Source organism: Arachis ipaensis, chromosome B01 (assembly GCF_000816755.2).
Source record: "Arachis ipaensis cultivar K30076 chromosome B01, Araip1.1, whole genome shotgun sequence".
NCBI lineage: Eukaryota > Viridiplantae > Streptophyta > Magnoliopsida > Fabales > Fabaceae > Arachis > Arachis ipaensis.
In genome coordinates this window covers 7,555,156-7,569,504 of record NC_029785.2, presented here as the reverse complement: position 1 = coordinate 7,569,504, position 14,349 = coordinate 7,555,156, and the positions used below count along the sequence as shown (strand labels likewise).

The window sequence follows — 14,349 nt, the reverse complement described above, 5'->3', positions numbered from 1 at the left end:
ATTGGTAGATGAAAGGGGAACCCAGATAGAGGTTTCCCTCAAGTTTGAATTCCCAGCTTCAAATAATCAGGTAGAGTATGAAGCCTTGATCGCAGGACTGAAGCTGGCAGAAGAAGTCGGTGCTACAAAGGTGATGATATACAGCGACTCCCAAGTGGTGACCTCCCAAATAAGTGGAGAATATCAGGCAAAGGACCCAAACATGAAGAGGTACTTGGAAAAAACTTTGGAGCACCTTGGGCGCTTTGCAGAAACCGAGGTGAAACACATAACTCGGGATCTAAACAGCAGAGCAGATGCCCTATCCAAGTTAGCAAGTACCAAGTCAGGAGGAAATAACAGAAGCCTGATTCAAGAGACTCTCCAGGAACCTTGAGTGGTAAAAATAGAAGACAAACAAGAAGTCTTCGAAGTGGTCGGATTAAACCTCGGATGGATGAACCCCTTAGTCGAATACTTGAAATTCGACATCCTCCCCAAGGAGGAAAAGGAGGCCAAGAAAATCCGAAGGGAAGCACAACACTACACCTTGGCAAGAAATATCCTCTACAGAAGAGGGATATCAACGCCATTATTAAAATGTGTACCGACCTCCAGAACCACCGAGGTATTAGAGGAAGTACATAGTGGAATCTGCGGAAACCATCTCGGAGCAAGGTCATTAGCCAGGAAAGTAATCCGAGCTGGATTCTATTGGCCAACCTTGCAGAAAGATGCCACAGACTTTGTGAAAAAGTGCCAACCATGTCAAATGCATGCAAATTTCCACGTGGCCCCCTCAGAGGAGCTCATTAGTGTCACCTCCCCATGGCCCTTTGCAAAATGGGGAATGGATTTGTTAGGTCCTTTTCCTCAGGCGCCAGGACAAGTCAGGTACCTAATAGTGGGAATAGATTATTTCACAAAGTGGATAGAAGCAGAACCACTGGCCACTATCACTGCACAAAGAAGTCGGAGGTTCCTCTACAAAAATATCATCACAAGGTATGAGATACCTTATTCAATTACCACAGACAATGGAACCCAGTTCACCGACTCCACCTTTAGAAGCCTGGTAGCCGGTATGAACATCAAACACCAGTTCACCTCGGTGGAACACCCACAAGCCAATGGGCAAGCCGAAGCAACCAACAAAGTCATACTGGCAGGGCTGAAGAAAAGATTACAAGATGCGAAAGGAGCTTGGGCTGAAAAGCTCCCACAAGTACTATGGGCTTACAGAACAACCCCCCAATCCGCCACTGGAGAAACACCCTTCCGACTAGTTTATGGCGTAGAATCCATGATCCCAATAGAGGTCAATGAGCAAAGCCCAAGAGTGATTTTCCACGACGAGATCGGGAATATACAGGGGGCACAAAGAAGAGCTCGACTTGCTCCCCGAAGTCCGAGAAGAAGCCCAGATAAGAGAAGCAGCGTTGAAGCAAAAGATGACCTCAAGATACAACAAAAAAGTCATTCGAAGGAGTTTCACCCCAGATGACTTGGTCCTAATCAGAAACGACATTGGAGTCAACAAATCTGGGGAAGGAAAGCTCGCTGCTAATTGGAAAGAACCATACAAGATCAACGAGGTCTTAGGAAAAGGCTATTATAGGGTAACCGACTTCGACGGCAACGAGTTACCAAGATCATGGCATGCTTGTAATATGAAAAGGTACTACAGCTAAAAGCGAACCCTACTCCCTGATGTACTCTTTTTCCAACTTCATGATTTTTTCCCAAAATCAAAGGGTTTTTTCTGAGAAGGGTTTTTAACGAGGCATCACAGTAGGGGCTAAGGGAAAATAGATTGTCAAAAGCCCTTAGTAGCAATAAGGTACCTCCTCAATTAATAAAGATCTCTTTCATTTTAATATCTCTTTTAAATTCCCTTTTTTATTATCTTTCTACGAAACGCGCCGATTTAAGCTCGACAAAACTTGAAAATCCCATGAACCGACCTAGATGGTCGTCAGGATAAAACGACGAGGTACAAGTCGGCGTAAAGAGGCTATGGAAGTCGATCATGATAAACTCGGGAGCAGTCCGACTCATAAGTCGGAATGCGAAACCGAGTAAAACTAAAATGAATCTCAAAAGTAGCCTAAGTCACGAAAAGCTCAATGAACCGAAATTGAGTACTAGGAATAACAAAAAGAGATAGGAAAAAACTAAGAAAAGATTATAAGGCTGCCCTGAAGATAAAAAAGATTCAGAAAAGCAGACAAGCCCAAAGAAAAGGTTTCTTCCAAAAAAGATAAAAAATCAAAAGAACCACGAATAGAAAAGCATGCGCGCACAAGGTTACTTCTTTGCAAGAGGAGTAGAAGGATCACCACCACCAGGACCAGGAGTTGGAGAGAAAGTCGGAGGAACGGTAGAAGAGCTCGGAGCGTCCTTAGAGCGAGGAGGGGACTCTATGATCCTCTGCCCCCGAGTCGGACTCGGACTCCACCACGGGGACAGGAGGATCCACGATGGCACCATCAATAACAATCTTATCAGGGTCTAAAGGAGAAAGGTCCAAGTCAGGAGCAATGACTCCGACCTGCTCCTTAAAAACCCTCCAAGCCTCATCAGCACCATCCGCAATAGAGTCCTCCAACTCGGTATAGGCCTTCCGGGCATTCAGCAAGTCATTCTTTACAGACACAAGATCATCAAATAAACTGTTGTAGCTGGCTTGCGCTGCCTTCCTCAAATCCACCTCCATGTTGCATTGGGCTTGCAACTTCTTCTCCTTCTCCCGGAGGCTATCCCTCTCCTCCTTCAGCTTGGCGACTTTCCCCTCCAACTCCCTCTCGTGCTCCTGATATATGCGAAGCCTGCTTTCCAGCTCCTCGACCCTCGAGGTCATCCCTAAAGAGCTGAGAGGATTCTTCTCAAATATATCTAAGAGTTTGCCACAAACTCCCGCCGTCTTGAGACTCTCCTCAACCACAGCAGTGAGGTAGTGCCGAACAGAAACATCATCCATGCTCATACGAGCATGGGGATAAATGTTCTTTCGGACGAACGCAAGAGCGTCCGCCTCACCAGAAGCGCCAGACTCTAAGGTCTTACGCTTCTTCTTCTCTGGTTCAGGAGTAGGTCGGACGGAGGGGGTGGCAGAGAGGAAGCAGAAGAGGAAATCACAATAGGTTGGGAGGGAGTCCCGACGTTCCGAGGAGGAGGAGGAGAGACAACCGCCCTAGCACCACCAGACCTGGCACGAGACCTCGCCTTGGCCTCCTGAACTCTTTGGTAAGACTCCTGAGCATTTGTTTTTGCCATCTCTGAAAAAAGCAACAATTGATAGATTAGACAAGTCGGAAGAATTAATCAGACAAGTTGGAAAACCAAATGAAAAATACCTAGTTGCGCCTGGATAAAACTCGGAGACCCCTGGAGAAACTTTTTCGTGTCCAAGTATGGAGACCTCCCCCAAACTTCTTGGAGGAACCCCACAATGGCCGCCTCAACCTCATCCAGGTCGTCAAGACCATATTTTTCACAAGGGGAGGCCTCCAACCAGTATAAAGGAAAGCGGGGGGAAGAATTATCATCTAGGAAAAAGGGGTGGTGACCCTCTACAGCTTGCACTTTGAAAAAATAGTTTTTGAAGTTGTGGAAGGATTCGTCAAAAAGGGTGAAAATTCTCCTACCTTGTATGGCTCGGAACGATACCCACTGTTGTTTATTGTTTAGCCCACTAAAGGGTTTTGTCATATGAAAAAGATGGAAAAAAATCTTTAAAGAAGTCGGGAACTCTAAAGCCTGGCTGATGAATTGATAAATTTTCAAAAAACCCCAAGAGTTGGGGTGAAGCTGGGTAGGAGCGACTCGGCAATGACGTAAAACAGACATCTCAAAGTCTGAAAAAGGAAGAAAAACACCCAAACGGGTGATCATACACTCATACATAAAGAAAAAATGGGAGGCCGCCTCATTAGCCCTCCCAAAGCAAACCCGGTCTTCTGGACCCGGGGCCACTAACTCATACTTCGGCTCATCCTCCTCAGAAGAACAAATTCTGTGGCAAGTACGAAGATGGGTGATAAACTCAGAATCGACTGAGGGTTCCTCCCCTAAGACTGTGACATCAACCCAGTGAGAGAGAGCATCTACAGAAGCCATTTCTTTTTCTAAAAAAGGGGTGACAAAACCTACAAGGGGAAAAGAAAAATCACCAATTCTTAAACCATCACGTCGGTCCTCTCGCAAATCGGCCAAGACCCCGAGTAGAATACTCGAACCCAAATCTTAAAAAGAAATTGGGCTCGAGTAGGGGCACTGTTCATACCCTGGCCCAATAATAAAGACCCAGGATCCAAGCAAAGAAGCCCAACCCAAAGGGTTGGCCCTCACCCAGTACCAGCCTTCATCCCAAGAAGTCGGTACTGAACACGACCTGCTCCAAAGAAGTCGGATACGAGGGTTAGCTGGCAGATAACACTCATTCGAATGAATAACTGCCCCTAGAAACTCTCTAACCACTTCATAGAGCCATATCTTAACCTCCCTAAGATATGGGAACGGTTATCCACCTAAAAAGGTGGCACTACTTCAGCGGTGGTTATTGGTTCACCACTATAAATACACTGACACCATTCAGGTATCTCTAAGTTCCAATACTCTCTAACCTGCTCACACTCTTGCTAACTTAGGCATCGGAGTGTCTTTGCAAGTACCACCCCCCATTCTTTCACACGTACAAGTCGGACGGGGGAACACCAAGTAGCAGATTCACTCGAAAGCCACCTCCTTCATACGTTTGGGCCAACCAACGCCATCCAGCCCATTAATCTCCGGTTACCTACCGTAACAGTTATATTTTTATAATATTTTTTTCATGATTAAAAATGATGACAGAATTACATCTTATTTATGCAATACCCAAAAAAGAGGACATATAAAATTACATTATTCTTTCAAATATAAGATCAGAAAATCAAATTATATTCATGCAAGGCTTCTGAAGAAGATAATCAGACTTAGAGCTAATGCTGTTGATTTAATGGCAAGAGAGCTTGGTAATCTTCCATTATCCCTTCTTAAGAAAAGTCCTTGGTATATGGGCAAATTGATAAGAACCAAAAAGCCACACAATATAGTTTGCAAAAACATTTCCTCAAATGCTTCAAGAGTGCTACCTTCCCTCAACATTGCATCCTTCAACAACCCAAGAAAACAAAACAAATTGAGCAATGCAAGTGTTGATAGTATAGTGAACATTGGAGAGGAGGTTCCAAACTCCATGATTTCTTTCTCGTAGCGTTTCGACACATCTTCTTCGGCAACTTTCGCCGTGATTACAAAGGCCGAATCCGAGACTCCAAAAAGCTTTAAGATGGTGTCAATGAAGGCAAACAAGTATGAACTTGTTCTCTTGTATAGCCATATCCTTAGGTCATTCCACCAACCTTGAATTGTGCCTCCAGAGAATAAAAATTCCAATAAACTATAACTTGTTTCCCCAATAATAACATATGCAAAGGGTATGAACCATGGGCTTGACATCTGAGAGACCCAATAATAACCAATTAATATGCATGATATTAAAACGAATTGTGCATTTTTCTAAGCCAAATCAGATGCATAAAAGTACACATTTTAATTTGTGTGGGTGCATAAATGGAGAAATTGAACCAAATTAAGCTCAATCCATAATACATACATAGATGATTTATTGGGAGAGAATGAATTGTTAATCCGTTAAAAATAAAAAGATTAAATTACACAGTTGGTTCCTACACTTTTAGTAAAATTGTAAATTAGTCTCTACATTTTAAAATTTTGTAATTGGATCCCTAAAGAGAATTAAAATTTGCAATTTAATCCCTACCGGTCAAAAAGTGTTGATTTAATAGAATATTCTCAGAATATGTTGAAAATATTCTGTTAAAATAGAGAATATACTAAGAATATTCTATTAAATCAAACACTTTTTGAACGATTGAGACTAAATTACAAATTTTAATTATCTTTAGAAATTCAATTTCAAACTTTTAAAATATAAGGACAAATTTATAATTTTACTGAAAGTATAAGGACCAATTGTATAATTTAACCAAATAAAAAGGTCTAGGATGAACATTAACTAGAATTAATTAAGAGCGGGTATAAAGATGTGTTGAGGGTTAATTATTTTAAGTGTGGGACAAGATGTAGCCAAAGTATATGCAGTGCTAGTTTATTACAAGATAAATTTGGTGCTTTTTATATTTATATTGAACTGATTAATTATATTAAGTACTAATATAAACACGTATATATGAAATTGAAAAACAAATCAATGAAATTTGTAAATAAAAGAAAAAACCAAAACGTGGTTTACAAAATATATATTTTTGTTTTTACGGAAGACATGTATGTGAGATTTTTTTCATGTATTATTTGAAATTCACTTTATCGCTATAAAATGGATTATGAATTTCATTTCAAGTAAGGATTAAGCTTAACATATTCATTTTTATGTATTTCCATCTCTTAATCTTTAATCAAGTTTAAATAATTAAAGAAAAATTTTTGGGAACAACAATTTTTAATATTTTTTGTTATTATTTGATCAATAAAAATATTAAATTATTTTTAATAAATATAAATTTTAAAAAATATGAATACAAATTATATTGATTCATATATATAAAATTTTGATAAATGTAAGTATAAATTATATATTTTTTGTGTGTAAAATTTTTATAAATATAATTATAAACTATTACTAACCAAAAATAACAATATTTAATAGTTATGTAGCATTGTTCAATGCAAACAACTTCTTTTGACAACTATACAAGATAAAAAGAAAGAGTGCAATTGTTACCTTTGGGAACAAGGAAGTGCCTTTAAGGAGACACAACGAAGGGATAATTGAGTAGTATACTGTTGCCAAAGAGTTTGAGGCCCATAAGCAATAAGTAGAATACCCCATTTGAAGGCCCAAACTGATTCTACCATGTGCAAACCAAGCAGGACTATACTTAGAAAGCAAAATTTGGAAGTCACCTTCAGACCATCTCTTATGTTGTACAAGTGTTTGATGTAATGTTGTTGGAGCTACTCCTAAGAAGGCCTTCCTTTTTGGGTTGTAGTACACTGATTTCCATCCATTGGATTGTATAGCCAATCCTGTTATTACATCTTCCACTGGACATCCATATCTTAAACCCATCTGCATTTTTCAAAATTAAATTTTGGTTTTGTTTCAAACTTTGAAATTTCAAAAACTTAAGCTATTAAGTAAAGAAATATCAATGATTTTATATTTAATAAATTAATATCTAAGTGGTAATAATCACATCCTATAAGATAGATTACCATTAGAAAGGTAATAACTAATTTGGGTTAACCAAATTAAACAAGATAATGTTATTATATTAAGAATAAAACACATACATAAATCAAACACATGCCAATATTATATGAATTTTTCAAAACAAATAACATTCAGCAGATGTCTTCATTCATACTTTTATATAAATTAAATTCATTGAATTTGAATTACACATTATAGTACTAAATTGAAACAAATATATTTGAATTACATGGTGCACCGAATTTAAGTATAAATCGAATTCATTGAATTCGAATTAGTCGTTGCAGGACTGAATCGAATCAATATAATTCGAATTACATGGTTCACTACTAAATCGAATTAAGTCAATTTCCCTTACAATTCCTTAGTAAATCGAATATAACAAATTCTATTTATACTCAATGGTGGCTAGTGGTAAATCAAACCCATTAGATTTGATTTAGTATGGATTGAGATATATATATATATATATCTCGAGCTGAATTAATTCGATTTAGTATCATACTAACGTATATAAATACGAGTTGAACGTGAATTTCTCATCATAGTGGGATTCACAATAGTTAGTAATGATAGTTTTTTAGTTCTGGTGCACTATAAAGGGTTGATTAAGAAAAAAATACGATCTAGAATTAAATTTACTGATCAGAATTCGATGAGTATTTTCCTCAAACCTTTAACGAGTTTCACCGAGTTTTAGAATACTATCATCCAAAAACTGGGGATCGGATGCAAGGCGTGAAACAGATGGAGAAGTTATTCTATCAAATTCCGATTTTCATATTGCGTGATGATGTGAAGTACGATTCCTTCGACATAGACAATGACAAAGATTTACAAATTCTGCTCCATTATCGTCGTCAATTTTCTGAAGTTAGGACCCTGAGCTATTGGCTAAGCTTGCAGATGTGGTCTGTAGTTCAGGTGGTTCGAACCGGAATCCTCAATCTTCAGCAATGCCAACCTACTCTAGTTCAATATCTTTTGGTGCCTCATTATCTGTGCCCGTGATTACACCTGAGGCAGTTTTGGTTGCATTTCCGTCCTTCGCAACTGATTTAAACTGTAATCGTGACGGAGAAATAGGTGATACTCAACCCTTCGGTGAGCTTGCAATTGCGATGGCCGATACTCTTGTTAGGGTCTCAATTTCCAGAGAGGGTGTAACACCTGATGGTGTCGAGGATGTACTACAAGATAATAATGATGATGATCTGGAGCCCGCCACAATTGCTGATGATAGTGATGATGACATAGCGAGGAGTATTCTAGTTGGGGGTAGTGGAACATCTAATTTAGGAACTCAGCAGTACTCCCGTACTTTTCAACTTTGGACATGGACGACATGACACAGCAGGGAGTACCTGTTGGATTTGGAGTCAAAGATACACAGGATACATGAGGGCTAGTTGAGTTTTAAGTTGGTCAACAGTTTCAAGATAAAGAGGAGGTCATCTTAGACGTGAAGACTTATAGCATCATCGTATGGTTGAGTACAAAGTGTTGGAATCCAATCATCGCAAGTACTATGGGAAGTGTAAGAAATTTGGCAACGGGTGCATATGGTTGATTCGAATCAGACTCCGCCAGCGCAGAGGTATTTGAGAGGTAAAACGGTACAATAGACTTCATACTTGTCTGGCCACATCGATATCTAGTTAAATTAAATTAAACTAAACTCTAACAAAATTTTTAATCACGTTAAACGTCTAACATTAAAAATTTACAAATTCTAACCAAATCGGTTATCACTACTCGTCAACACACTTAGTTATCCCTCATATAACATGCATTTGTGGTTTCAATGTTCTAACAAACTGCTACCCTAAATCAATACTCTAACTACTATTGGAAGTTTAAAATTTTAATAATTCTAATAATCAAGTTATAAGCAATTTAATACCACTAACAATTCTTTATTTCTTAAAAAAATAAATTAAATTAAATTTTATTCACTAACTTCTTCATGGACGCTACCAGTAATATGAGCGACTCCATCCAATCGATAGATTCAATTCGGGTCGTCTTCCATTTCCGAAGTTTGAATTTTCTAGTACAGATTTTCTTAGTTACTCTGAATTTTTCGTTTTGGGTGGATTTAGCATTGTGAAATATAATTCGAAACAAGCGAATTCAAATTTTATATATAGGGATATTTATGCTAAATCGAATTTATATGTGTCAATTTACTAAGAGCACGACACCACTCATAATTCGAAGTTAATTCGAATTATGAGGTGTAATTCGAATTTATATCATTCGATTTATTATGTGGCACATTACCATGAGCTAAATCAAATCAACTTGTATCGAATTACTGTGCCATAATACCATGGGCATTTCGTATTTTATTCTCCTTGGTAAATCGAAATTACTTACTTCGATTTATAATGTTCCTTACTAATTTGAACACATTTATTTCGATTTAGTACTATAATGTGTAATTCGAATTCAATAAATTCGGTTTATATAGAAGTATGAATGAAAACATTTATAAAACGTTATTTGTTTTGAAAGATACATGTACGGGTGTACATGGTCCGGTCCGGCCTGGCACCGAACATTTTATGGGCTAATTTAGTGTGATTTCATCGGGTCTAGGGTCGGGTAAGGGTCTCAAAAATAAACCCGATTATTATTTTGGGTCGAGTCCGGGCCATAGCTCGGGTCACCCGAACTCAGTTCGATCATCATACACAATTAATATTTTGTGTTATTAGTGATGGATGATGGCTATTTTTATGTAAAATTTAAATATTGTAAACCTTAATATTTTGTGTTATTAGTCATTATAAGATTATAAGTTAATGTTTTATGTTTAAAATGCATAAGATTTTAGACTAATGCATAATATTGTGTTATTTGTATTGATTTAAATATTTGGTGTTATTAGACAATATTAGTATTGATTATGGTTATGCTTTAATTTTAGAGAATGGTTGGTTCTTGTTATATTTTTTTAAGTGAATTTTACTATGTGAATTGTGAAATAATAGTTGGAGATTAGGTGATTTTTACATGCTAAAGACCCGGTTTTCACTTGGTTTTTACCCAGTTTTTACACGGCCGGAAGATGCGTAGGTTTTATCGGGTCTAGGATCGGGTTAGGGTTTAAAAATTAGGCCCGATCTATATTTTAGGTCGAGTCTAGGTTAAACCAAACCTGATATGGTCCGGCGCATGTACACCCGTAGATACATGTAATATTGGTATATATTTAATTTATGCATGTGTTTTTCCCTTATATTAACTAAATTAAGCTAAAACACATGATAAAGCCACTATATAGCTAGTTTTTTTTTTTTAGAAAAACAATTTTGATGTACTATTTAGATAAAAAATTTACGTATGTATTTAATTATATATTATCACATCAATAAAATTTTTTGACAAATTTTATGTAAATAATTATTTAAAAAAAAGTGTATATAATTAAATGACTATTATATTATATATTTTATGATAAAATATATTTTTTGTCTTTGAAGTTTATTAAATATTTTAAAAACTTGTAACAAATTTTAAGAACAAAAACCGTAATTTACCTTATATTTTATAATGTAAGAAAATAGTTAAACTCTTAAAACTAAGGGCAAACTAATCATATGAAAGTTTAAAACAAAAACTTATATATGATACCTCTTTCCCCCATAATGTGTTTTCCTCATAGGTACAACTTGCGAGGACCTTTGATCTTTCTTCCAATTCTTCCAAGTTTTCTTCTAGACTTTGATCATTTTCATTTTTAGTCCAATCATTAATCCTGTTTTGGCCATTATTAAACTTCATTCCACAAAGTGTATCTCTCCTATGAAAGCAACCAGTCCCTATATACAAAGGGCCACCAAGACCATCTGCAATACATTTTAATAATATTATAAAAAATATCTTATTAAAAAATATTTTCTTTTACATTTCTAATACATTAAAAAATATATGAAAATTTTGAAATTTTTTATTATTATACTCTTAAAATATGTTCTTAAAACATAAAATAACTAAATTCTTATTTAATTTGTTTAATTTCAAATTTAAAAAATATTAACACACCTGGCTAATTGTTATTAGACTACTCCCATATAAATCATTCTTGGTGACATTCTCAAAATTCTGTGGAAATTGCACAAAAGCAATTTCATGGCCTTTTTCTTCATCCATGAAAAAACACAAAGCATCTCTCACCGATTCTGAATTGTTTGAGTACATATCACAGTCAACATTCAGAATTATTTTCCCGTTGCTAATAGAAGAAGACACCCTTAACTGCATTTAATTAGAACCAATCAAAGAATTAACTTAAAATGGGAAATTTAAACACATATCTAGAGTGCAAAATTGAGGAGGAATAATCATATGAATAACCAAATTAATTAATTAAAGATGTATATCCAGTCCATCCATTCAGACTTTGTTTAAAATAAAATTTAGATTTGGATTCTCTAAATTTTGAATTTTACTTTAGAGGAAAAAATATGATTTCCTACCATTTATTTCATAAGTGAGACCAAGAAAAAAGATGAAAGAGAAATCATTTAAGAGTGAGAGATTACACTTTACCTTCTAAAGTGAAAATTCAAAATTTAAAAAATCCAAATTCATAATATTTATCAAAAAAGAGTAAAATGACAAAAAAACATTTGAGGATTTACACTTCAAATAGATTAGTTCCTAAAAAAAATATCAATAAAATCCTATAAGATAACAGATGTGAACACAATACCTTTAAATTAGTCCTTATAATTAAAGTAAAAGATCTAAATTTAAATTAACTTGTCCACATTTATTATTTTAAAAAACTTTATTGATTTTTTTTTTGAGAATTAATTTGTTCAAAATATAAATTTTTAAGAATTTATTCGTCACTTTCCTCTTAAAAAAAAATATGAATACCAGTGAATTCATAGCTCCAGCTTTAAAGTTGTGGGAATGTTGGGGTCTCTTCTCCCTAGCCAAATACACCAAAGTTGGTAGAACAATCCCATCTATGTCCTTCGAATTATTTGGGTCCTTTTTATCAAGTATTATCTAAAGAAAAAAAATATAAAATTATCATAAGATTAAATAAGCTCATATATATGATGCATTGATGCCTAAGAAAAACAAGCAATATTATTACTTGAAGAATTGTGTCATGGTCACGTTTAGAAGAATATGAATCCCATTGAGAAAATCCTTTGTGCTTTAAACGTGCTTCTTTGGGTACTTCACCCATCTTCGTCGAGTCCTCAATTCTCTTTTCCATTTCGTCGTATAATTTCTACAACATGGAACAATTTCAATGTCCCAATGCAAGGTGTGGAACCACAAAACTGTGATTATTGTACATAATATAATATTATGTCCCTAGAAAAAAAAATAACAAATTTTTATATATATCTTGACCAATATTTGGATAGAAAAATATGATATCATATTATGGATGAATATTTTTACTAATAATTTAAATTGTTAAATAACAACACATACAGATACATACTTATTCTATATCTCTAACAATATACATTTTTTTAAAATTGATAATATATACATCATATCCACCATCTACTTCTAGAATGACTTTATATAAAAGATCACTGATTTTACAATTTAATTTTTTATATAGCTAAAAAAAATGGTAAGAACAGAACTATTCAAAATTTGGTCTTTTTCAAAAGAAACAAAAACTGAACTATTCAAAATTTGTAAAAAAGTTTATTTTCATAAAAGAAAAATTGCCAAAAAAAAAAATTGAAACTAACCCACTCTAGTAACAATTTTATGCTAATATCTTTTTGTTATCAAATATTTTATTAGAGATATAACCATTTATATTACATTCTACTATAAACTTAAATTTTTAGAATGAGTGATTTCATGATATAATATCAAAACTCTATATCCGAACCATTAATATTACTTTCTCTTATCAATTTAAACTTTTGTTATGACACATTTTTGTAAAACAAAAATTGATTGGTTACTCTAATTTAACATATTACCTTTATAGCCGCCAACTCTATATTGTGAGTGTGATCATCATATTGATTATTTTGGTGTGCCATTGAGAAAATGTTATTAAAATAAGCCGCCGGAGACCTTGGTTCAACATTGAACTTTTTGCAAAATGGCAACCAATGCTTAGCAAAATTAGATGCCTCTAAGAGAGCATAGAAAGTAATATCTGAAGCGCCATCATCAGAGAGATAGACACTAAGCTTATGAGTTGGATAGTCATAAGCCATTACAGAGAGAACTGTGTTAATCACCATCATTGCTGGTTCTATTTCTGGATCTGCCGTACACACATATATGTCCACTCCTGGCAACTTGTCCTCATATCTGTTCATATAAAACCAATTCACGCATTTAATTAATTTTTTTCTGTCTTTAGGATAAAAAAATGTAGGATAATTTTAGTGAAATACATAAATAGATATTTATGTGCATTGCTCACGTTTGAAAAAAGGAAAATAAAAAAAAAAATTCCTATATGAATTGGAAGTGAATTGAAAATTTTAAATTATAAATTCTAAAATAAAAATAACTAATATTAATTAATTAAAAATTGATTCATTATACTTTTTTATTAAATTNCATATGATAATAGAGTGGTGTGACCTTTGAGAGAGGGTGTCCTTGAAAGTGTGCCTGAAGACAAGGTTCCATCGGAGTGCTTGAGTGAGAAGCCAATAAAGACCAAACCATAACTCTGCACCAAACATACCAAGCCATACCCAGATGTTGCCATCTTCAACCTTTGAAGGTATGTGGGTGAGTCTATAAACCCAAATGAAGAATATGGCCACAAATAATGAGATTGCAAAGGGCCTATAGATCACTCTCCCTCTTCCTTTATTTGTCTCGAACAATGGAGAGTACCCCATACCTACTGCTCCCATTTTTTCTTCTTTGGTATGCGCAACTTGATTGTTATTATTGTGCTTTCAATTTGCTACCCAATTATTTATAGTACGACATTTAACAGGTTCCAAGTTCCAACGTCTTTTATTACTTTTTAGGTTTGGTATTTTTTTTTTTTATTATATCCGAGTTATAACTATCGAATTACTCTTTTGATTTTAGAATAAAGT

At 35.0% G+C, this 14,349-nt stretch overlaps 1 protein-coding gene across 1 annotated transcript; it reads right to left on the bottom strand.

Annotated features, from left to right (window-relative positions):
- On the bottom strand, nucleotides 4,818-14,211 carry LOC107615915 (cellulose synthase-like protein E1). The gene is made up of 8 exons (XM_016317956.2): nucleotides 13,877-14,211; nucleotides 13,258-13,597; nucleotides 12,396-12,536; nucleotides 12,170-12,304; nucleotides 11,322-11,542; nucleotides 10,919-11,141; nucleotides 6,788-7,135; nucleotides 4,818-5,481 (listed from the first exon to the last, which is right to left on the bottom strand). The coding sequence occupies exons 1-8, from the start codon at nucleotides 14,155-14,157 to the stop codon at nucleotides 4,924-4,926; spliced, it is 2,247 nt and encodes a 748-aa protein (XP_016173442.1). The 5' UTR covers nucleotides 14,158-14,211; the 3' UTR covers nucleotides 4,818-4,923.